General features: G+C 45.0%; 1 protein-coding gene across 1 annotated transcript in view; it reads right to left on the reverse strand.

Moving 5' to 3' along the window:
- The window catches only part of LOC110489168 (BTB/POZ domain-containing protein KCTD16), a 37,079-nt gene extending 22,553 nt beyond the window's left edge, over window positions 1-14,526 (reverse strand). The window contains exon 1 of the mRNA XM_036943371.2: window positions 12,758-14,526. Coding sequence (XP_036799266.2) covers window positions 12,758-13,604 — 847 coding nt within the window. The 5' untranslated portion in view covers window positions 13,605-14,526. The remainder of the gene's footprint in view (window positions 1-12,757) is intronic.
- Window positions 14,527-26,695: the final 12,169 nt, after the last annotated feature.

Raw genomic sequence — 26,695 nt, forward strand, 5'->3', positions numbered from 1 at the left:
AGTCGTGCTGGTCTGACTCATCACCAGCCTTGCTGTTCACTGGCAAAGTGACAATTACATCTTTCTGATTGACAATGACAAGCGGAAGTTGGAAGGCACACACATGACTGGCTGTGTGTCTTACTGGCGGGAAGATACAGGCAAGGCGATGTCCCTTCCCCAGTCCTAGCTCCCCCATCCCCTCATCTCTCCATTCCTCCATAAGCATAGCTCCTCGCTGATAGAGTGAGATGAGGCAGGGATGAGACAGGGAGAGAGGGATGAGACAGGGAGAGAGGGATAAGACAGGGAGAGAGGGATGAGACAGGGAGAGAGGGATGAGACGGGGAGAGAGGGATGAGACAGGGAGAGAGGGATGAGACAGGGAGAGAGGGATGAGACAGGGAGAGAGGGATGAGACAGGGAGAGAGGGATGAGACGGAGAGAGGGATGAGACAGGGAAAGAGGGATGAGACAGGGAAAGAGGGATGAGACATGGAGATAGGGATGAGACGAAGATAGGGATGAGCCGGAGAGAGGGATGAGACATGGAGAGAGGGAATAGACATGGAGAGAGGGATGAGACACGGAGAGAGGAATGAGACAAGGAGAGGGGAGAGAGGGATGAGACACAGACAGGGAGAGAGGGATGAGACACGGAGAGAGGAATGAGACAAGGAGAGGGGAGAGAGGGATGAGACAGACAGGGAGAGAGGGATGAGACAGGGAGAGGGATGAGGCAGGTAGAGAGAGATGAGACACTAAGACAGGGAGAGAGGGATGAGACAGGGTGAGGGATGAGGCAGGGAGAGCGAGATGAGACATGGTGAGGGATGAGGCAGGGAGAGAGGGATAAGGCAGGGAGAGAGGGATGAGGCAGGGAGAGAGGGATGAGGCAGGGAGAGAGGGATGAGGCAGGGAGAGAGGGATGAGGCAGGGAGAGAGGGATGAGACAGGGAGAGAAGGATGAGGCAGAGAGAGAGGGATGAGGCAGGGAGAGAGGGATGAGACAGGGAGAGAAGGATGAGGCAGGGAGAGAGGGATGAGACAGGGAGAGAAGGATGAGGCAGGGAGAGAAGGATGAGGCAGGGAGAGAGGGATGAGACAGGGAGAGAGGGATGAGACAGGGAGAGAGGGATGAGGCAGGGAGAGCGGGATGAGGCAGGAAGAGAGGGATGAGGCAGGGAGAGAGGGATGAGACAGGGAGAGAAGGATAGTGTCTGGAGAGTTTTAAGAGCTCTTGTCAACATGTTGTCACGGCCCCTCCTCTGCAGTGCAGGGGCGGTTCCTCCTGCAGGCAGAGGAGGGTCGTTAGTGATTGGAGTCACCTGGGATCAGAGTATTTAAACTGTTTCACTAATCACTGTTGTCTCTCTCTCTCTGCTCCTCCAGGTATGATCCTGTTTTGTTTGTTTGTTCCTTTGTAGTTTTACTTAGTTTTCACTCAGTCATTCACACACACAGATTCATGCATCCCTGCACTTTACATACACCTTACATTATGATACTTTCACACCTCATTCCTTTACCTTTGTTTAAAGTTAATAGTTTTGGTTTACAATAAAGAACCTTTTTGATTGGCGTACACCAGTTGTTCATGTCCCCTCATTTTTGCCACAGGCTATGAGCTGGCCTGTGACAAGGTATATGTCTTGACAGAGACCGAGATGAGAAGGAGAAGACAGAGTGTCACTGTAAAGAAGGAAAGAAACTGTAGGGCCTCAATTACAAAATTGTCCTTTTGTTTGAACCAAACCCACACGGTATATAGCTAATTACCAACAAGACACATCCATTCTACAAACACAACAACTAAATAGTGCATATAGCCTGAGCCACGGGCGTTATAAAATCCTCAGAACTACGCTACGCCGCTGGTCTAAACTTAAACCTTCACTGGTCATTTATCCCCAGAAACACGGACAGGTGTCCACCTCTAGGTGAGAACACACTGATTACAATCACTGTCTAACAAAGACATCATTCAGACCAGGGACCTGGATGAGATCAATGATGCAATCCGTGACCCAAATGGCATCCTATTCCCTAGATAGTGCACTACTTCTGGTCAAAACTAGTGCACGGTGTAGGGAATAGGGTGCCATTTGGGACACATTTTAAATTAACAATTAGTCCATTATAGGTGAGGATGGAGGGAGGGAGGCGGGGATGGAGGGAGTGAGGAAGGCAAAGGGAGAGATGGAGAGAGTGAGGGGGGATGGAGGGGGTGAGGATGGAGGGAGGGAGGCAAAGGGAGAGATGGAGAGAGTGAGGGGGGGATGGAGGGAGTGAGGATGGAGGGAGAAATGGAGTGAGTGAGGGACAGGGAGGGAGGGAGCGAGGGACAGGGAGGGAGGGAGGGAGGAATGGAGTGAGTGATGATGGAGGGAGAGATGGAGAGAGTGAGGGGGGATGGAGGGAGTGAGGATGGAGTGAGTGAGGGGGGATGGAGGGGGTGAGGATGGAGGGAGGGAGGCAAAGGGAGAGATGGATAGAGTGAGGGGGATGGAGGGAGTGAGGATGGAGGGAGAGATGGAGTGAGTGAGGATGGAGGGAGGGAGGCAAAGGGAGAGATGGAGTGAGTGAGGATGGAGGGAGGCAAAGGGAGAGATGGAGAGAGTGAGGGGGGATGGAGGGGGTGAGGATGGAGGGAGAGATGGAGTGAGTGAGGATGAAGGGAGGGAGGCAAAGGGAGAGATGGAGAGAGTGAGGGGGGATGGAGGGAGAGATGGAGTGAGTGAGGATGAAGGGAGGGAGGCAAAGGGAGAGATGGAGAGAGTGAGGGGGGGTGGAGGGAGTGAGGATGGAGGGAGAGATGGAGTGAGTGAGGATGGAGGGAGGGAGGCAGGCAGAGGGAGAGATGGAGAGAGTGAGGGGGGATGGAGTGAGTGAGGATGGAGGGAGAGATGGAGTGAGTGAGGATGGAGGGAGGCAAAGGGAGAGATGGAGAGATTGAGGGAGAGAGTGAGGGAGGATAGAGGCATGGAGGGAGAGAGTGAAGATGGATGGAGAGGGGTAGAGGTTACTGGGAGTGTAGGGAACGGGCAGGAGCAAGATGTCAGCTGTTCTGCAGCTGCTAATTAGTGGTGATGAGATTCAGGGTCGATGGATTTCTGCTTTAACACACTTTTCTTCACTTACAGACATGCAGGGATGGAGGGAGGGGGGAGGGACAGGGAGGGAGGGAGCGAGGGAGGGAGGGAGGGAGGGAGGAACAGGGTCCATAGGCCTTTGGTCAAAAGTAGTGCACCATATAGGGAATAAAACTACCTAATTAGTAGGCCTTCACGTGTAAAGTAGACCCAGGCTCACTTTTCAATATCCCCAATATGAATAGCGAAGTGAAACCATTTCCTTGTCAAGTTAGTGCATTTAAAGTCTTTACAAGTTGTAGTTTCTTACTTTAAACTGAGACCATATTAGTGTCACTCTTCAAAAGGATTTCTCTCTTTAAAAAGGTCCCCAAAAATGCCCTTGATAGTGATGTGGAAGTCTTGATAATGATGTGGAAGCCTTGATAATGATGTGGAAGCCTTGATAATGATGGGGAAGCCTTGATAATGATGGGGAAGCATTGATAATGATGGGGAAGCCTTGATAATGATGTGGAAGCCTTGATAATGATGGGGAAGCATTGATAATGATGTGGAAGCCTTGATAATGATGTGGAAGCCTTGATAATGCTCATACACTACATGAGCATGAGCCTTGATAATGCTCATACACTACATGGGCAAAAGCATGTGGACACCCCTTGAAATGAGTGGATTCGGCTATCTCAGCCACACCTGTTGCAGACAGCTGTATAAAATCGAGCGCATAGCCATGTAATCTCCATAGAGACACATTGGCAGTAGAATGGCCTGTACTGAAGAGCTCAGGGACTGTGGCACCGTCATAGGATGCCACCTTTCTAACAAGTCAACTGGAAGTGCTGTTATTATGATGTGGACACGTCTAGGAGCAACAACGGCTCAGCCGTGAAGTGGTAGGCCACACGAGCTCACAGAACGGGACTGCTGAGTCCTGAAGCAGGTAGCGTGTAAAAATTGTCTGTCCACTCACTACTGATTTCCAAACTGTCTCCGGAAGCAACGTCAGCACAAGAACAGTTTGTCGGGAGCTTCCTGAAATGGATTTCCATGGCGAGCAGCCACGCCCAAACCTAAGATCACCAATGCCAAGCTTCGGCTGGAGTGGTGTAAAGCTCCCCGCCATTGGACTCTGGAGCAGTGGAAACGCATTCTCTGGAGTGATGAATCAAGCTTCACCATCTCGCAGTCCGACGGACGAATCTGGGTTTGGCGGATGCCAGGAGAACACTACCATAGAGACAACTGTAAAGTTTGGTGGATGAGGAATAACGGTCTGGGTGCTGTTTTTCATAGTTCGGGCTAGGCTCCGTAGTTCCAGTGAAGGGAAATCTTAACGCTACAGCATACAATGACATTCTTGATGATTCTGTGCTTCCAAATTTGTGGCAACAGCTTGGGAAGGCCATTTCCTGTTCCACCATGACAATTCCCCGGTGCAGAAAGCGAGGTCCATACATACACTACCGTTCAAAAGTTTGGGGTCACTTAGAAATGTCCTTGTTTTTCACATTTTTTGTCCATTTAAATAACATCAAATTGATCAGAAATACAGTGTAGACATTGTTAATGTTGTAAATGACTATTGTAGCTGGAAACGGCTGATTTTTTATGAAATATCTACATAGGCGTACAGAGGCCCATTATCAGCAACCATCACTCCTGTGTTCCAATGGCACGTTGTGTTAGCTAATCCAAGTTCATGATTTTAAAAGGCTAATTGATCATTAGAAAACCCATTTGCAATTGTTAGCATAGCTGAAAACTGTTGTCCTGATTTAAAGAAGCAATAAAACTGGCATTCTTTAAACTCGTTGAGTATCTGGAGCATCAGCATTTGTGGGTTTGATTACAGGCTCAAAATGGCCAGAAACAAATAACTTTCTTCTGAAACTCGTCAGTCTATTCTTGTTCTGAGAAATAAAGGCTATTCCATGGGAGAAATTGCCAATAATCTGAAGATATCGTACAACGCCGTGTACTACTCCCGTCACAGAACAGTGCAAACTGGCTCTAACCAGAATAGAAAGAGGAGTGGGAGGCCCCGGTGCACAACAGAGCAAGAGGACAAGTACATTAGAGTGTCTAGTTTGAGAAACAGACGTCTCACAAGTCCTCAAATGGCAGCTTCATTAAATAGTACCCACAAAACACCAGTCTCAACGTCAACAGTGGATAGGTGAATCCGTGATGCTGGCCTTCTAGGCAGAATTGCAAAGAAAAAGACATATCTCAGACTGGCCAATAAAAGGAAAAGATTAAGATGGGGGGAAAAAAACACAGACAGTGGACAGAGGAAGATTGGGGGAAAAAAGTGTTCTGGACAGGAGAATCTAAGTTTGAGGTGTTCGGATCACAAAGAAGAACATTCGTGAGACTAATAAAAATGGAAATATGCTGGAGGAGTGAACCATCTGTCAAGCATGGTGGAGGCAATGTGTTGGTCTGGGGGGGCTTTGGTAGAGGTAAAGTGGGAGATTTGTACAGGGTAAAAGTGATCTTCAAGAAGGAATAATATCACTCCATTTTGCAGCGTCATGCCATACCCTGTGGACGGCGCTTTGTTGGAGCCAATTTCCTCCTACAACAGGACAATGACCCAAAACACAGCTCCAAACTATGCAAAAAATATTTAGGGAAGAAGCAGTCAGCTGGTATTCTGTCTATAATGGAGTGGCCAGCACAGTCACCGGATCTCAACCCTATTGAGCTGTTGTGGGAGCAGCTTGACCGTATGGTACGTAAGAGGTGCCCATCAAGCCAATCCAACTGTTGTGGGAGGTGCTTTAGGAAGCATGGGGTGAAATCTCTTCAGATTACCTCAACAAATTGACAACTAGAATGCAAAGGTCTGCAAGGCTGTAAATGGAGGATTATTTGACGAAAGCAAAGTTTTGAAGGACACAATTATTATTTAAATTAAAAATAATTATTTCTAACCTTGTCAACGTCTTGACTATAGTTCCTATTCATTTTGCAACTCATTTCATGTATGTTTTCATGGAAAACAAGGACATTTCTAAGTGACCCCAAACTTTTGAAAGGTAGTGTGAATGGTTTGTCGAGATCGGTGTGGAAGAACTTGACTGGCCTGCACAGAGCCCTGATCTCAACCCCATCTAACACATTTGTGATGAATTGGAATGCTGACTGCGAGCCAGGCCTAATTGCCCAACATCTGTGCCCAACCTCACTAATGCTCTTGTGACTGAATGGAAGCAAGTCACTGCCACAATGTTCCAACATCTACAGGAAATCCTTCCCAGAAGAGTGGAGGCTGTTATAGCAGCAAAGGGGTGGACCAACTCCATATTAATGCCCATCATTTTGGAATGAGATGTTTGACGAGCAGGTGTCCACATAGTGTACTGTATATAAGATCATGTCTCTTACAATGAAGTGGCAGTTTTATAGTGAAGCCTTGAGGGCAGCTTTTTCTATCCATATTTACACACACACACACACCAATGTGGTATATAGAATATTGAATCATTCAGAGCAATAGTTTGCTCAGTGCAAACTCCACTCCATCATATTCAGGTCTGTTATAAAAACTCATCCACTGAATCATAACCATCATCAGGTTCAAGGACACTCGACCATACTGAATCTCATTGTGTGACCTCATCCATACCGAATGTCTCAGTGTGAGACCTCATCCATACCGAATGTCTCAGTGTGAGACCTCATCCATACCGAATGTCTCAGTGTGAGACCTCATCCATACCGAATGTCTGTGTGTGACCTCATCCATACTGAATGTCTGTGAGACCTCATCCATACAGAATGTCTCAGTGTGAGACCTCATCCATATTGAATGTCTCATTGTGTGACCTCATCCATACCGAATGTCTCAGTGTGTGTGACCTCATCCATACTGAATGTCTCAGTGTGAGACATCATCCATACTGAATGCCTCAGTGTGGGACCTCATCCATATTGAATGCCTCAGTGTGAGACCTCATCCATACCGAATGTCTCAGTGTGAGACCTCATCCACACCGAATGTCTCAGTGTGAGACCTCATCCATATTGAATGTCTCTGACTGAGACCTCATCCATACCGGATGTCTCAGTGTGAGACCTCATCCATACCGGATGTCTCAGTGTGAGACCTCATCCAAAAGTAGTGCACTACCCTATGGACCCTGGTCAAAAGTAGTGCACTACCCTATGGGCCATGGTCAAAAGTAGTGCACTACCCTATGGGCCATGGTCAAAAGTAGTGCACTACCCTATGGGCCATGGTCAAAAGTAGTGCACTAACCTATGGGCCCTGGTCAAAAGTAGTGCACTACCCTATGGGCCATGGTCAAAAGTAGTGCACTACCCTATCAGCCATGGTCAAAAGTAGTGCACTACCCTATGGGCCATGGTCAAAAGTAGTGCAATATAAAGGGAACAGGTTGCCATTTGGGACAACATGATGATAATCATTGACAGAACAACAATGCCTTTTCGTAACAAGGGGTTAGGGTTAACAAGGGATTGAAGTAAAGGAAGTAAAGGAAATTGGTAAAACAGCTGTTCTGGTGCCTGCTGGAAAATGAAGTCAATCCATCCATATGCTAATGTAGGCTCTGGTGTCTGTTGGGCGTTGTAGTCCAACACAGATGCTAAGAGGACTCACAAAGACTCACTGGATTCTGTAAAAGAACTATAGGGACCGGCAGCACAGGACTGCACAATGCACTGTCTTTGTCTCTTACTTTATTTTCCTTCTCGAATGAAACCAACTACTCTGGAGCCAGGGAGAGGGAGAAAAACATGGGTTAGAGGGACAGAGAGAGGAGAGAAGGAGAGGAGAGGAAACAGAGAGAGGAGAGAAGGAGAGGAGAGGAAACAGAGAGAGGAGAGAAGGAGAGGAAAGTAAACAAAGAGGAGAGAAGGAGAGGAAAGTAAACAGAGAGAGGAGAGAAGGAGAGGAAAGTAAACAGAGAGAGGAGAGAAGGAGAGAAGGAGAGGAAAGTAAACAGAGAGAGGAGAGAAGGAGAGGAGAGGAAACAGAGAGAGGAGAGAAGGAGAGGAGAGGAAACAGAGAGAGGAGAGAAGGAGAGGAGAGGAAACAGAGAGAGGAGAGAAGGAGAGGAAAGTAAACAGAGAGAGGAGAGAAGGAGAGAAGGAGAGGAAACAGAGAGAGGAGAGAAGGAGAGGAGAGGAAACAGAGAGAGGAGAGAGAGATGAGACTGAAACAGAGAGAGGAGAGAAGGAGAGGAAGAGGAGATGGGACTCAGGGGAAAGATAAACAGAGAGAGGAGAGAAGGAGAGGAAAGTAAACAGGGAGAGGAGAGAAGGAGAGGAGAGGAAACAGAGAGAGGAGAGAGAGATGAGACTGAAAGAGAGAGAGAAGAGAGGAAACGAGGAAGAGGAGAGGGGACTCAGGGGAAAGATAAACAGAGAGAGGAGAGAAGGAGAGGAAAGTAAACAGAGAGAGGAGAGAATGAGAGGAGAGGAACAGAGAGAGGAGAGAAGGAGAGGAGAGGAAACAGAGAGAGGAGAGAAGGAGAGGAAAGTAAACAGGGAGAGGAGAGAAGGAGAGGAGAGGAAACAGAGAGAGGAGAGAGAGATGAGACTGAAAGAGAGAGAGAAGAGAGGAAACGAGGAAGAGGAGAGGCGACTCAGGGGAAAGATAAACAGAGAGAGGAGAGAAGGAGAGGAAAGTAAACAGAGAGAGGAGAGAAGGAGAGGAGAGGAACAGAGAGAGGAGAGAAGGAGAGGAGAGGAAACAGAGAGAGGAGAGAAGGAGAGGAAAGTAAACAGAGAGAGGAGCGAAGGAGAGGAGAGGAAACAGAGAGAAGAGAGAAGGAGAGGAAAGTAAACAGAGAGGAGAGAAGGAGAGAAGGAGAGGAAAGTAAACAGAGAGGAGAGAAGGAGAGAAGGAGAGGAAACAGAAAGAGGAGAGAAGGAGAGGAGAGGAAACAGAGTGAGGAGAGAAGGAGAGGAGAGGAAACAGAGAGGAGAGAAGGAGAGGAAAGTAAACAGAGAGGAGAGAAGGAGAGGAAAGTAAACAGAGAGAGGAGAGAAGGAGAGGAAAGTAAACAGAGAGAGGAGAGAAGGAGAGGAGAGGAAACAGAGAGGAGAGGAGAGGAAACAGAGAGAGGAGAGGAAGAGGAGAGGGGACTCAGGGGAAAGATAAACAGAGAGAGGGGAGAAGGAGAGGAGAGTAAACAGAGAGAGGAGAGAAGGAGAGGAGAGGAAACAGAGAGAGGAGAGAGAGATGAGACTGAAAGAGAGAGAGAAGAGAGGAAACGAGGCAGAGGAGAGGGGACTCAGGGGAAATATAAACAGAGAGAGGAGAGAAGGAGAGGAAAGTAAACAGAGAGGAGAGAAGGAGAGGAAAGTAAACAGAGAGAGGAGAGAAGGAGAGAAGGAGAGGAAAGTAAACAGAGAGAGGAGAGAAGGAGAGGAAACAGAGAGAGGAGAGAAGGAGAGGAGAGGAGAGGAGAGGAAACAGAGAGAGGAGAGAATGAGAGGAAGAGGAGAGGGGACTCAGGGGAAAGATAAACAGAGAGAGGAGAGGAAAGTAAACAGAGAGAGGAGAGAAGGAGAGGAGAGGAAACAGAGAGAGGAGAGAGAGATGAGACTGAAAGAGAGAGAGAAGAGAGGAAACGAGGAAGAGGAGAGGGGACTCAGGGGAAAGATAAACAGAGAGAGGAGAGAAGGAGAGGAAAGTAAACAGAGAGAGGAGAGAAGGAGAGGAAAGTAAACAGAGAGGAGAAAGAGATGAGACTGAAAGAGAGAGAGAAGAGAGGAAACGAGGAAGAGGAGAGGGGACTCAGGGGAAAGATAAACAGAGAGAGGAGAGAAGGAGAGGAAACGAGGAAGAGGAGAGGGGACTCAGGGGAAAGATAAACAGAGAGAGAAGTTTGAGGCAAAGAGAAAGAGAGAGAGAGATAGCGAGAGAGAAAGACAGACAGAGAGAGAGGGCTGTTGTGAATGTGGAACACACCTTCAGAATATAGTCTCACTAACAAACAGCATGAATCAGAACACTCTGGGAGCTCCAATCAGTGTGCTGTGTTCTGTCAGAACAATCTGGGAGCTCCAATCAGTGTGCTGTGTTCTGTCAGAACAATCTGGGAGCTCCAATCAGTGTGCTGTGTTCAGTTAGAACACTCTGGGAGCTCCAATCAGTGTGCTGTGTTCTGTCAGAACACTCTGGGAGCTCCAATCAGTGTGCTGTGTTCTGCCTGTTTACAGCTCCAATCAGTGTGCTGTGTTCAGTTAGAACACTCTGGGAGCTCCAATCAGTGTGCTGTGTTCTGCCTGTTTACACATTTTGTTATATTAACTTCAGTAGTAACTGGTCCTATTCATCTATAAATCATGTTCACCAGAGTACTTATAAGAATCAAAGACTGAAACATCTCACTCCCTCGCTAGTGTTCCCCTCTCCCTCTCGATCGATGTCTCTCTTTCTCTGTCTGACTTAGTCACTCTCTCTCTCCCTCCCTCTCTCTTGACCTCTGCCTCTCTCCCTGACTCTCTCTTGACCTCTGCCTCCCTCCCTGACTCTCTCTTGACCTCTGCCTCTCTCCCTGACTCTTTGTTTTTTCTCACTCTCTCCATCACCCTCTCTTTCTCTCTCTGCCTGTCTGTCTCCTCTTCTTTTGACCTAGTCTTCATTATTCTGCCTCTTCCATCTCCTTCTCAGTCTCCTTTTCCTCTGGCGCTCCCTCCCTCTCTCCCGCTGTACTCTCCCTCCCTGCCCTCTCACTCCTCTCTCTCTCCCACTCCCTCTGCCGGTCTCCTTTCCCTCTTCCCAGTCTCCTTCTGACCCGGTCTACCTCTCTCTCTCTTCCTCCCTCTTTCTCGCCCTCTCTCTCCTTTCCCCTCTGTCCAGGAGAAGCGTCTGTCAATGAGGATAGAGGACATCAGTGATCACCCACACCGTATGCCCAATCTCCACCCACCTATTATATTAAAATGATATTAACGACTCCATAGGGAAATCATTAGCCAACCATGTGTTATCCTTTGTTACTCCACCTCCTTCAAACCCTCCACCACCCCAACCCCCAAGCCTGACCTGCCAACTGAATCTCATTCAGGAATCTGAGGGGAACCATTTGGAATTATGTGGTGTATTTTAATTGGCCATATGGTGCAACATCTCCCTCCTCTCTCTGCACAGAGAAAGCGAGGGATGAGGAGAGAGAAAGCGAGGGATGAGGAGAGAGAAAGCGAGGGATGAGGAGAGAGAAAGCGAGGGATGAGGAGAGAGAAAGCGAGGGATGAGGAGAGAGAAAGCAAGGGATGAGGAGAGAGAAAGCGAGGGATGAGGAGAGAGAAAGCGAGGGATGAGCCAGATGAGTTACTAACGAAGGTAGGTAGTCAGTCGCCAGTGGCCAAACTGTCTTTTCCCCTTCAGCTAAACGGCACAACTGTCTGGCTGAGACCAAGTAGGGATTGTGTGTGTGTGTGTGTGTGTGTGTGTGTGTGTGTGTGTGTGGCAGAGGAGGTTTGTAGAATAGGCTTGGGTGGTCTGTACCTTGCCTGAGACTTGAAGTGATGCCTGGTGCTTTATATCAGTGTGCTACTAAGTCTTCTTCCCTCATGCAGGCGGCTGGGGATTGATCTCTGATTGGTTACATCCCAGTATAACATAGTGCACGTACACTGAGTATACAAAACATTAAGAACACCTGCTCTTTACATGACAGGCTGACCCGGTGAATTCAGCTGAAAGCTATGATCCTTATTGATGTCACTTGTTAAATCCACTTCAATCAGAGTAGATGAAGGGGAGGAGACGGGTTAAAGAAATGTTTTTATGCCTTGAGACAATTGAGACATGGATTGGGTATGTGTGCCATTTAAGAGGGAGAAAGATTTACGAGCCTTTGGTATGGTAGTCGGTGTCAGGCGAACCGGTTTGTGTCAAGAACTGCAACGCTGCTGGGTTTTTCACGCTCAAAAGATTCCCGTGTGTATCCAGAATGTTCCACCACCCAAAGGACATCCAGCCAACAGTGGTCGAAAATGGTTAATTGATGAAAGAGGACTTAGGAGGGTGGCACGAATTGTGCAGAGCAGCAGACTGTCTACAATTAGTCAACTGACAGTCCAGTACAACATTGGTGCACAAAGACCCATAAAAGAATGCACAACTCGTCGTACACTGACATGAATGGGGTTTGGCAGCCGACGACCTCACAGAGCTCCACTTCTTTCAGCAAAATTTAAGAAAATGCTGTTACAGTGGGCTAAGGAACTAACATTTTAGAATTTGAGAAACATTTCCTGTTCTGATGAATACAAAACACAGGAGTACATGCATCTGCCATGGGGCGGCAGGGTAGCCTAGTTGTTAGAGCGTTGGACTGCAGTTCAAATCCCCAAGCTGACAAGGTACCAATCTGTCGTTCTGCCCCTGAACAGGCAGTTAACCCACTGTTCCTAGGCTGTCATTGAAAATAAGAATTTGTTCTATGGAGTCAACCAGGTGGCCTAACCTAAATAATCCACTTACACAATCTATTGTGACATGGAGTCAACCAGGTGGCCTAACCTAAATAATCCACTTACACAATCTATTGTGACATGGAGTCAACCAGGTGGCCTAACCTAAATAATCCACTTACACAATCTATTGTGACATGGAGTCAACCAGGTGGCCTAACCTAAACGACACTATTAAGTAAAGCGTTGAGTGTTTTATGTGGGGGAAATAAACTAGGACTTACGGTAGAAGACGTACTGCGTGAAATTGGACCATACTTTCTCAGGTGCGTAATGGCTGATGGAAGAGGCGGTGAGCAACGAGTTACAGGCAACGATGTGGAACCCGCTCTCCGACAGCATGTCAAAGGCCCGCTCCAGGTGACAGAACCGGAGGAAGAACCGGGAGGTGTACCTGTCCGCAGCCCTGTCTGCGTCTAGGCTCTCATTCAGGGTGTTTCCAAACACCTCTTTGGCGAGGCCGATCCTTCCGCTGATGAAGATTCTGGGTACTACTTTTTTGGATTTGGGGTTAATCTGACTGTCTTTGCCCCCCGGTGCCGCGCACGTGCCTTTGAAACCGACGGTTAAGTATCCATATCTCCCGTCCAGAGAGTATGAGGAATATATCCGCTGGTCGCTGCTTAGCGACGCGTTGTCGAAATCACTATGAAACGGGTCGTCCTGAAAAATGTTAGATTCCTCGGACGCCAACAGTTTGACCAGTTTGGGCAGTTCAAAGTATTCTGCTTCCCGTTTTAACCTCCCTTTCTCCGGGAAGTGATCCGGTAGGACGACCTGTTTATCTCTCAAATAATCCAAGACATATCTGAACAGAAAACCATCTCTGTCGATAAAATAACGTCCCCTGAGGTCCCGAGCCAAATCGTTCGACGAGGACCCCTTCTTGGTGGAGAATAACCGTCCCAGTAAGGAATTGGGGATGCTTGTTAAAGTATGGAGACGAGTATAGTATACCTGACCTCCCACGTTTAATTCAATAACATCAGACGGCGGGTTTTGCACCGACCCTGTTTCTTTAGCTGGCTGGGTTTTACAATTCTCACTCAGTGCCATTTTTAGTTCATGCATAAAACCAAATCCCGGTCAAGGTGTGGCGCGCAGATGTTCCCAAAAAGTTTTCTATATGGGATGGAATGTGCATGTCTTCTGTTGAATTAAATCGGTCCCCACATGCAGTGCACGCATATTTTTACACACATCCATTGCTTTGAGTCCATTAATATAATCCTACAGTGAAATCATCGTGAAATCACCATTATTCCATAATCGATCGAAAATATAATTGATCACCTCTGCACTTCAGTCCGTTCTGGATAAAAATGTCCAACTTCTTTGATTCTGCAAGGCAAGCTCCAGTCCTTGTTTTTTATTAACAGTCCAGTGTAACTTTATCTGCCTGAATCAATGGCACGTTCGCTGTCCACAGAGAAAGAAATTGCCGTGCGCGTGCTGTCCTTTTCTGAAAGTGAAGATAGAATCCGGACGCCGGTGCAGCGCGCTCCCATCTCTACGTCTGCAAACTGCTGTGCAGAGAAGAGAGCAGAAATAACGGCCAGGCTGGCACCGAAGTGAAAACGGTTACGATGATGTTTTTCCAGCGGTGCGTGGAAAAACATAATGGGGAGTAACGTCTTACATCATCATCTTAAAGGAAAATTACGTTTGAAAACGTACGACGTAGCGTAGAATAGCCTACATTCTGAATGACATTCCATAGAAAATATATTAACATTCTTCAAAGTAGCCTAATAGGCTATAATAACATTTGAGTTTGAATTTAATTTGGGGATTTCCATATGCTGAAACATATCAGGTGACTAATTAAAAACTGTGTATGATGTAATTAGCAAAAACGAAATAACCCCACTAACCGTTTTTGTTGCTTCCCAGGATTTATCTATGCTGATGAATAATGTCTTCATTGTCTATCACCAGCTATTTCAAGCTGGGAGGTTGTGATGCGCTATGGTACAGTGATTGGACTGTGAGTGGGCGTCACTTCAACACCATGGAAAGGTACCGTTCGGCTGCAAGTGGCCACAGAGCCCCTCAGTGGAGATGTCATAATACCCATAAAACCTAGAGGTCAAACAGAGAAATGGTTCCAATCGTTTCCCCCCATAAATGGAATTTTTAAAACACTTAAAATAAGGGCTGTGTTTTGTCTTCTTCCTGACGTGACGTTTTAATTACCTTGTAAATCTCTCTCAGACAAGGTGAAGTTTATCAATATATTAGTCTCTATTTACTCTCAGATTCGAAAATGTTAATTAGCATCAAAGTAGACATGCAAAACTACAAATCCCTGTACGCTTTGCTAACAGGTATTGTGTCCATTTTAAACTTGCACAGCTAATTAGTACTACATTTGTTTGTGGGGGGGGGGGGGGGGGTTATATGCATGCAAATATATTGATAAACGTCACCTTGTCCTAGAGAGAGATTTACATCACGCCAGGGAAAAGAATGCATGAAACACAGCCCTTATTTTAAGTGTTTCTAAAATCCCCTATTGGGAAAATGAATGGAGGAAAAACAATTGGAACCATTTCCCTATTTAACCGCTAGGTTTCATGGGTATTATGACACCTCCACTGTGGGGCTCTGTAGGGTGCCACAATTGGAACGATTTACTTGTTTGACTGCTAGGTTTTTTTAAGGTTCTTTTGACTCATACTTTAGCCCATCTGCTGCGCATGCATTGGTTTACAATCCATGATGGTGGCGATGAGTGAGTACTTAAGGCCTACTTGTCACAGTAACTATCTTTAAATAACTCCTATGTTGCAATGCATATTAACATATTATCTTGTTTGTTCTTTTAAGGACGGCTTGAATGGCAATTTTTTCTCAGTCGTATATGTATATATGCTTGTAAATAGTAGCCTATGCTCTTGTTTTTTTACTCTTCAGTAGGTCTGTATTCTCTTTAGTAGGGCCTGTACTCTTTAGTAGGGCCTGTACTCTTTAGTAGGGCCTGTACTCTTTAGTAGGGCTATACTCTTTAGTAGGGCCTGTACTCTTTAGTAGGGCCTGTACTCTTTAGTAGGGCTATACTCTTTAGTAGGGCCTGTACTCTTTAGTAGGGCTATACTCTTTAGTAGGGCCTGTACTCTTTAGTAGGGCTATACTCTTTAGTAGGGCCTGTACTCTTTAGTAGGGCTATACTCTTTAGTATCTTTAGTAGGGCTATACTCTTTAGTAGGCCTATGCTCTTTAGTAGGCCTATGCTCTTTAGTAGGCCTATACTCTTTAGTAGGTCTGTATTTTCTTTAGTAGGGCCTGTACTCTCTTTAGTAGGGCCTGTACTCTCTTTAGTAGGGCCTGTACTCTCTTTAGTAGGGCCTGTACTCTCTTTAGTAGGGCCTGTACTCTCTTTAGTAGGGCCTGTACTCTCTTTAGTAGGGCCTGTACTCTTTAGTAGGGCCTGTACTCTCTTTAGTAGGGGCTGTACTCTTTAGTAGGGCCTGTACTCTTTAGTAGGGGCTGTACTCTTTAGTAGGGCCTGTACTCTTTAGTAGGGCCTGTACTCTTTAGTAGGGCCTGTACTCTCTTTAGTAGGGCCTGTACTCTTTAGTAGGGCCTGTACTAAGGCCTGTACTCTTTAGTAGGGCCTGTACTAAGGCCTATACTCTTTAGTAGACCTATAGAAAAAAGCAGTGAAAGCTGTTAAATCTTTTGAAGTAATATAAACTCTTCCTGGTCTCTCTGATAGGACATTGGTGGTTTTGAGTCCGTGTGGAGTGATTTTCTCCCTGACTGGTGGATCATTTCACCAAGTCAAATTACTGTACATTCACATGTATTTGGTGAATAAAGGTGATTCTGATTCTGGGATGTGAGAAGCCAACACTGGTCATGCTTTACCCTGCATGTTAATTCACTGTATTGTGCTGGAGAGGGGTTGCTAAGCAGCCGCATGGGGGGAGGGGTGGGGGCAGCTTCAGTGAGTGGGATTCAAGCAGAAGGGATTGAAAACTGTGCGCCACTGTTGTTGCTGATTCTTTCAGCAAGCTTCTTTTTTTTTCCCTTTAATGTGAGATTTTAATTTCCCCTCTAGAAAACGTCTGTTGTGTGTTGTTGTGGCTTGGGCAACACGTGGGTGAGTGTAGGCTATTTGGTTGTGTTGTGGTTATTCAACCCATTTCATAATGTATTTTACCTTTTTTGGAAACAAACAAATCCAAATGGATGAAACATTTCAGAGTGAGTTGGACTGCTGACTAATGACAACAACAGATGCCATTAATCCTCCATAGGAGTCCTTAGTTCCTGTTTTTAAACCAAGCTGTTCCTGTGCAAACAAACACACTGCTATACTTTAATGTTTTTTATAATATTCTCTCTCTCTCTCTCTGTCTCTCTCTCTCTGCCTCTCTGCCTCTCTGCCTCTCTGCGACACAACCAGTTTCTGATTTTTAGGAGGGGTTGAATTTCATGCCAGTTCAGCATGAATAATCTAAGACAATATGAGTCTCCAGCTGAGAGTGATGTAAGAAATTCTAGAAGTTCCATCAACTTTATCATTTGTAATATTTGAGAGCTCTCGTTGTTTAAATCTGAGGTTAAATCTGACTGGAAAAGCCAACAATGCCCTCCAAACAAAAGTGGTAAGAAATGTGGTAAAGACAATGTACAAAACATTTAATCCTTAAACTAACAAATATGTCAGACATATTGAATAAGTACATAAACATATTGCTTTGGTGGATTCACTTGAGTTCCAGACCCTGTGACTCTAAGACAAATCACATCTAAGGTTATTGACAGTATCTCTACTATCTCATCTAATCTCTTATCTCCTCTCAGCTCCTCTCTAAATTGAAAGCTGAGTCTTGGTGGTGTGTTGGTAAGGCAGTGTAGCAGCCTGGCAGCTGAGTCTTGGTGGTGTGTTGGTAAGGCAGTGTAGAAGCCTGGCAGTTATCTAGGCAATAATATCATAATATATCATAATATCAAATGTATTTATAAAGCCCTTCTTACATCAGCTGATATCTCAAAGTGCTGTACAGAAACCCAGCCTAAAACCCCAAACAGCAAGCAATGCAGGTGTAGAAGCACGGTGGCTAGAAAAAACTCCCTAGAAAGGCCAAAACCTAGGAAGAAACCTAGAGAGGAACCAGGCTAGAGGGGTGGCCAGTCCTCTTCTGGCTGTGCCGGGTGGAGATTATAACAGAACATGGCCAAGATGTTCAAATGTTCATAAATGACCAGCATGGTCAAATAATAATACAGTGGTTGTAGAGGATGCAACAGGTCAGCACCTCAGGAGTAAATGTCAGTTGGCTTTTCATAGCCAATCATTGAGAGTATCTCTACCGCTCCTGCTGTCTCTAGAGAGTTGAAAACAGCAGCTCTGGGACAGGTAGCATGTCCGGTGAACAGGTAAGGGTTCCATAGCCGCAGGCAGAACAGTTGAAACTGGAGCAGCAGCACGACCAGGTGGACTGGGGACAGCAAGGAGTCATTAGGCCAGGTAGTCCTGAGGCATGGTCCTAGGACTCAGGTCCTCTGAGAGAGAGAAAGAAAGAGAGAATTAGAGAGAGCATACTTAAATTCACACAGGACACCAGATAAGACAGGAGAAATACTCCAGATATAACAGACTGACCCTAGCCCCCCGATAAACTACTGCAGCATAAATGCTGGAGGCTGAGACATGCGGGGTCAGGAGACACTGTGGCCCCATCCGATGATACCCCTAGACAGTGCCAAACAGGCATGCTGAAGTCCAAACACTTCAGTCGCTGGCTATATGGGTTATTATCTCTATCCACACAGCCAGCATTACACTGACCTAAATTATCTCTATCCACACAGCACAGCATTACACTGACCTAAATTATCTCTATCCACACAGCACAGCATTACACTGACCTAAATTATCTCTATCCACACAGCACAGCATTACACTGACCTAAATTATCTCTATCCACACAGCACAGCATTACACTGACCTAAATTATCTCTATCCACACAGCACAGCATTACACTGACCTAAATTCTCTCTATCCACATAGCACAGCATTACACTGACCTAAATTATCTCTATCCACACAGCACAGCATTACACTGACCTAAATTCTCTCTATCCACATAGCACAGCATTACACTGACCTAAATTATCTCTATCCACACAGCACAGCATTACACTGACCTAAATTATCTCTATCCACACAGCCAGCATTACACTGACCTAAATTATCTCTATCCACACAGCCAGCATTACACTGACCTAAATTATCTCTATCCACACAGCACAGCATTACACTGACCTAAATTATCTCTATCCACACAGCCAGCATTACACTGACCTAAATTATCTCTATCCACACAGCCAGCATTACACTGACCTAAATTATCTCTATCCACACAGCACAGCATTACACTGACCTAAATTATCTCTATCCACACAGTACAGCATTACACTGACCTAAATTATCTCTATCCACACAGCACAGCATTACACTGACCTAAATTATCTCTATCCACACAGCACAGCATTACACTGACCTAAATTCTCTCTATCCACACAGCACAGCATTACACAGACTTAAATTCTCTCTATCCACACAGCACAGCATTACACAGACTTAAATTCTCTCTATCCACACAGCACAGCATTACACTGACCTAAATTCTCTCTATCCACACAGCACAGCATTACACTGACCTAAATTATCTCTATCCACACAGCACAGCATTACACTGACTTAAATTCTCTCTATCCACACAGCCAGCATTACACTGACCTAAATTATCTCTATCCACACAGCACAGCATTACACAGACTTAAATTCTCTCTATCCACACAGCACAGCATTACACTGACCTAAATTCTCTCTATCCACACAGCACAGCATTACACTGACCTAAATTATCTCTATCCACACAGCACAGCATTACACAGACCTAAATGATCTCTTCTCTTACACACTACTCATCCACTCATTTCATCACGAGAGAGAGAGATATTTATGTGAATCTGCATATCTTGAGAAATGAAATGGATATTTTTTTTCCTTTGCAGTTTAGAATTAGATTAGTAAACTACATGTAATGTAATATCCTTTCTCTTTGGTGATGAGGCTTCATTGGTTCACATTGCTACCCAGGAAGCCAATGTGAAATATCTGCTATCACTCTTCCCTGTTTGGAAGAGAGAGATTCCATGTTTTTTTAATGACTGTGTGTTTTTGTTTTCACCCAGGTAATGTTTACACCAATTATAAATACTTGCTTTCCCAAAAAGCCTACGATGGAATCAAATTAGGCTTTGGCTTCAATTATCCAACTGTCACAGTGTTCCACTGCTAATGGGTCCCAGATTATTAGATCTTGTCCAACAATGATGCATTGTGTCAGGCACAATGATGGCTTGAGATGAACGAATGGCTTGTGACCATGGGTAGCTGTGTGCTGAGATTGTTGCCTACACTGCTCTTTGACAAACAGTCGTAGAATTTCTAAACCCAGATGCGCAACATCACGAGACTTCCGGGAACGCTTGACAAAATAAACCAAGCAGACCAGGCCGGAGTTTGGGGTTTGAGAAGTCAATGAGAGAAGTGAAAAATGTATTCCTTAGGTTACAAAATTTCTCCATATCTAAAAAGTGCCATCTACACTGAACAAAAATATAAATGCAACCTATAAATTGTTTTTCCCATATTTCATGGGGGGAGGGAGTATTTCTGTTTGTAATAAATCCCTTATGTAGGGAACACTCATTCTGATTGGATGGGCCTGGCTCCCCCAGTGGGTGGCTACACCCCTGCCCAGTCATGTGAAATCCATTGATTAGGGCCTCGTTTATGTATTTAAATGGACTGATTTCCTTATTTGAACTGTAACACAGTAAAATCTTAGAAATTGTTGCATGTTAAGTTTATATATATTTATATATATATCTGGGCATTCTTAAATTGAGTGTTGTCAGATTGTCCATTCGTAAATTCAGAGCTTTTCACTCTCAGAGCATTCCGAGCTACACTGGACGCTCTGGCTGAGGAATAGGGTTGATCCGAGTGCTCTGATCTCACAACGGCAGTCCTGCACCCACACTAACTTGGTAAAATTGTCGAGCTTGCTAGCTACTTCCAGACACAAATGAGAGAACACCTCACTCCTGACCATTTTACTTGCCCTATAGCAGAGCTGGTTAGGCTGTTTTCCTGTTATCCAGAGCGTTGGTGACAGTGCTGCTGTTGTAACTGTGCTGCTGTTGTAACTGTGCTGCTGTTGTAACTGTGCTGCTGGCAACAATTGAATTATGTTTGTTTTTTTGCCAACGTTTACTGACACCGGTGATATTCAACTGGGTATTGCATTTGTAAAAATGCATCAGTTACTCTGCGCTCTGGCACACTCCGACGAGAGGGCTCTGAAATCGGAGTCAATAGGCCAGAGTAAATTTACGAACGCACCCTTTATATCGCAGGAGTGCATTTGTTTTGTAGTAAGGGTAGGTAACAACACATGCTGATCCTCAACACAGGGGCCCCTTAGGGGGTACGTGCTCAGCCCCCCCCCCCCTCCTGTACTCCCTGTTCACTCATGACTGCACGGCCAGGCACAACTCCAACACCATCATTAAATTTGCCGATGACACAACAGTGGTAGGCCTGATCACCAACAACAACGAGACAGCCTATAAGGAGGAGGTCAGAGACCTGGCCGTGTGGTGCCAGGACAACAACCTCTCCCTCAACGTGATCAAGACAAAGGAGATGATTGTGGACTGCATGAAAAAGAGGACCGAGCCACGCCCCCATTCTCATCGACGGGGCTGCAGTGGAGCAGGTTGAGAGCTTCAAGTTCCTTGGTGTCCACATCACCAACAAACTAGCATGGTCCAAGCACACCATGACAGTCGTGAAGAGGGCACGACAAAACCAGGATACTGAAAAGATTTGGCATGAGTCCTCAGATCCTCAAAAGGTTCTACAGCTGCGCCATCGAGAGCATCCTGACTGGTTGCATCACTGCCTGGTATGGCAACTGCTCAGCCTCCGACCGCAAGGCACTACAGAGGGTAGTGTGAACAGCCCAGTACATCACTGGGGCCAAGCTTCCTCTATACCGGGCGGTGTCAGGGGAAGGCCCTAAAAATGGTCAAGGACTCCAGCCACCCTTGTCATAGACTGTTCTCTCTTCTACCACACGGCAAGCAGTACTGGAGCGCAGACTCTAAGTCCAAGAGGCTTCTAAACAGCTTCTACCCCCAAGCCATAAGACTCCTGAACATCTAGTCAACTGGCTACCCAGACTATTGGTATTGCCCCCCCCCCCCCCCCCCCCCCTCCCCTCTCCACACCACTGCCACTCTTGTTGTCATCTATGCGTAGTCACATTAATTAACTCATACTACGGTGCCCCCACACATTGACTCTGTACCGGCATCCCCCTGTATATATTGTTATATTTTTACTGCTGCTCTTTAATTACCTGTTACTTTTATCTCTTATTCTTATCCATATTTTTTGAAACTGCATTGTTGGTTAGGGGCTCGTAAGTAAGCATTTCACTGTAAGGTGAAATGCAACTGTTGTATACCTGTTGCACCTGTTGTATACACCTGTTGTATTCGGTGCATGTGACTAATAACATTTGATTTGATTTTGACAGCGCGCACATGAGCAGTTCGGCACGAGACAACCGTTGGACCCGATGACGTGCTTAGATAGCCGACATCGCCTACTGGAGAAGCATGTTCTGCCTATCTCCATTCTGTACTGTCTTTGCTACAGTATTCAATCAATTCCATTCATTATGAACAGTACCAATGTCAGCCACTAGAGGGGGGTGTTGGGAAGGAAATGGAGCATTAAATCAAATCTAATTTTATTTGTCACATACGCATGTTTAGCAGATGTTATTACGGATGTCGCCAAATGCTTGTTCCATTACAGAACTGTGGAATGCTAAAATATATTTTCTCTTGTCGGTTGGCACTGGGCTGTGAAGTTGTCGTTGCTGGAGCTGCAATGACAACAATGTAGATGCATATTTGAGATGCAAATGAATAATGAAAATGTGATGATAGAGTACAGATCTGTCTGTGTGTCTAAATGAGGACTAATTGTTGATTTTGAGGATACAGCCAGGACTCGGGAACAACTGTCAACAACACTGAATCATAATCAGAGCTGAATGACTCCTTAAATAACTCTCATCAATGTCACATTGACTGTAATGAAGCATCAACATCAGGGGAAAACCATTGGGAACAAACTGGCACCCTGGCAAAACATGTAGGCTATTGTATGTGATTGTAGGAAAAACAAATGCGAGTTTAGGCCTACAGTGACATCATTTGTAGCTGTTGTTCATTCAAAATATTTTGCTGTCAACTTTCATTTCATCAAGAGTTGTAGGTAGATTTCAATGGCTAACCCATTTGTACAAGTCCTGTTGGATTCGTATGTGGGTTTTAACCCAGAAGATCGATTGCTTTCGGATACAACATGTGTATGTTTCACAGCCTACAGCCAGGCCAACTCCTGGCTACTACTCCTCCTGCCCTACTCATAGTGCTGCGTCTTGTGGACTGGTGACGTGTGCATGTTTCGGCAGGTGAGAACAAGGTAGGCATGTAAAATCACTCCAACAAAAATACATATGCTGGTACCACTAATGGTAGTTACATTCAAATGGGGCAGGATGGGACAACTGGTACATTCAAATGGGACAAGCTGGTACATTCAAATGGGGCAGGATGGGACAATCTGGGGCAGGATGGGACAATCTGGTACATTCAAATGGGGCAGGATGGGACAAGCTGGTACATTCAAATGGGGCAGGATGGGACAAGCTGGTACATTCAAATGGGGCGGGACAGGACAAGCTGGTACATTCAAATGGGGCAGGATGGGACAAATGGTACATTCAAATGGGACAAGCTGGTACATTCAAATGGGGCAGGATGGGACAAGCTGGTACATTCAAATGGGGCAGGATGGGACAAGCTGGTACATTCAAAAGGGGGCAGGATGGGACAAGCTGGTACATTCAAATGGGGCGGGATGGGACAATTTGGTACATTCAAATTTATTTTACCTTTGTTTAACTAGGCAAGTCAGTTAACAACAAATTCTTATTTTCAATGAAAAGTGTGTTAACTGCCTGTTAACTGCCTGTCAGCTCAGAGATTTGAACTTGCAACCTTCCAGTTACTAGTCCAACGCTCTAACCACTAGGCTACTGCCGCCGATTGGACAAGCTGGTACATTCAAATGTGATGCATAGCTACATATTCTGATTGATACATAGGTCTAGTGTGTAAACACATCTTCTTACCTCTTCATATTATGTCTTAAATGGACTTTCCAAGTTAAATGTAGTGGCCATGTTTTAACCAGGACTTCGATCCCAATTCTTGGAACAGACAAACATCTATTTTCACATAATTCTTGAAAATGACCAGTTTTTTGTCCTGTGTGTTAATCTTACCTGGCTGAAGATAGCCTACGATTCGATATACTATACCTAACAAAAAATAAAAACCCAAAATGTAAAGTATTGGTTCCATGTTTCATGAGCTGAAATAAAAGATCCCAGAAATGTTCCAGAAGCACAAAAATCTTATTTCTGTCAAATTTTGAGCACAAATTGGTTTACATCCCTGTTAGTGAGCATTTCTCCTTTGCCAAGATAATCCATCCACCTGACAGGTGTGGCATATCAAGAAGCTGATTAAACAGCATGATCATTACACAGGTACACCTTGTCCTGGGGACAATAAAAGGCGACCAAAATGTGAGGTTTTGTCACACAACACAATGCCACAGATGTCTCATGTTTTGCGGGGGCATGCAAGTGGCATGCTGACTGCAGGAATGTCCCCCAGAGCTGTTGCCAGAGAATTGAATGTTAATTTCTCTACCATAATCTGCCTCCAACGTCATTTTAGAGGATTTGGCAGTATGTCCAACCACCTCACAACAGCAGACCGTGTGTATGGTGTCGTGTGGGCGAGCGGTTTGCTGATGTCAACGTTGTAAACAGAGTGCCTCATGGGGGTGTTGGGGTTCTGGTAGGAGCAGACATGAGCTACAGACAACGAACAGATTTGTATTTTATCAATGGCAATTTGAATGCACAGAAATACCGTGATGAGATCCTGAGGCCCATTTTTTTTTTAAAGGTATCTATGACCAACAGATACAAATCTGTATTCCCAGTCATGTGAAATCCATAGATAAAGGCCTAATTTATTTATTTAAATTGACTGATTTCTTCATATGAACTGTAATCTTTGAAATTGCTGGGATGTTGCGTTTTGTATTTTTTGTTCAGTATATTTAGCTACTGTACATCCAGGCTACCACTGGGGAAAGATGGAGGAAGTGGATGCTGAGTTTGAATCAAGCACCGCGTCGAGCAAAGTTGGGAAAGACAAATGTTCTGAATGGACAACAGTCGTATTGAAAGCTGGAACAAAAATGAAATGGTTTAAAATTGGGGAGTTGAGGATACGTGTCTGAATGATGATGAATCGCTTCTTGTTGGGATGTGTTTGTTGAGTATGGATGCATATGTGGGAGATGCATTTGAGGTGTCAAATGGTGAAATGGGACAAGAGGAGTCTGTCAGAGTGACCAGGAGTGTGAACAGGAACATTGTGGATCTAAATGTTTTTCCTCGTCATCCTGGACTATCGGACCACCATTTCATTACGTTTGCAATCGCAACAAATAATCTGATCAAACCAGGGATCATCTAAAGCCGTGCTATAAATTCTCGGACAACCCAAAGATTCCTAGATGCCCTTCCAGACTCCCTCCGCCTACCCAAGGACATCAGAGTACAAAAATCACTTAACCACCTAACTGAGGAACTCAATTTAACCTTGCGTAATACCCTAGATGCAGTTGCACGCCTAAAAAAAAAAAAAAATTGTCCTAAGAAACCTTCTCCCTGGTATACAGAAAATACCCGAGCTCTGAAGCTTCTAGAACATTGGAACAGAAATGGCGCTACACCAAACTAGAAGTCTTCCGACCAGCTTGGAAAGACAGTACCGTGCAGTATCGAAGAGCCCTTACTGCTGCTCGAATCATCCTATTTTTCCAACTTAATTGAGGAGAGTAAGAACAATCCTAAATGTATTTCTGATACTGTCGCAAAGCTAACTAAAAAGCAGCATTCCCCACGAGAGGATGGCTTTCACTTCAGCAGTGATAAATTCATTAACTTCTTTGACGAAAAGATCATGATCATTAGAAAGCAAATTACAGACTCCTCTTTGAATCTGCGTATTCCTCCAAAGCTCAGTTGTCCTGAGTCTCCACAACTCTGCCAGGACCTAGGATCAAGGGAGACACTCAAGTGTTTTAGTACTATATCTCTTGACACAATGATGCAAATCATCATGGCCTTTAAACCATCAAGCTGCATACTGGACCCTATTCCAACTAAACTACTGAAAGAGCTGCATCCTGTGCTCGGCCCTCCTATGTTGAACATAATAAATGGTTCCCTATCCTCTAGATGTGTTCCAAACTCACTAAAAGTGGCAGTAATAAAGCCTCTCTTGAAAAATAAAATGTATTTGAAGTTCTAACTACGTCATTTTTATTGGAGTATCTTTACTTTCTATATTTTTGACCATTTTTACTTTTACTTCACTACATTCCAAAATAAAAATATTAACTTTTCCGTCCACACATTTTCCCTGACACCCAAAAGTACTCATTACATGTTGAATGCTTAGCAGGACAGAAAACTTATCAAGAGAACATCCCTGGTCACCCCTACTGCCTCTGATCTGGTGCTCACTAAACACAAGTGTTGGAGTGTGACCCTGGCTATCTGTAAAAAAAAAAAATGTTAAAAATTGTGCCATCTGGTTTGCTTAATATAAGGAATTTTAAATGATTCATACTTTTATTGTTGATACTTACCTACACTACCGGTCAAAAGTTGTAGAACACCTACTCATTCAAGGGTTTTTCTTGATTTTTACTATTTTCTACATTGTAGAACTGTAACTCAGTAAAATCTTTGAAATTGCTGGGATGTTGCGTTTATATTTTTGTTCAGTATATTTACTGTATTCCCAGTCATGTGAAATGCATAGATTAAGGCCTAATTTATTTATTTGCGCCACTCGGGAGGCTCCATTCACAAACTTTTTTTATGCTTATCAATTGCCTTGC

This window comes from Oncorhynchus mykiss, chromosome 14 (assembly GCF_057628025.1).
Source record: "Oncorhynchus mykiss isolate SJ-2025 chromosome 14, ASM5762802v1, whole genome shotgun sequence".
Lineage (NCBI taxonomy): Eukaryota > Metazoa > Chordata > Actinopteri > Salmoniformes > Salmonidae > Oncorhynchus > Oncorhynchus mykiss.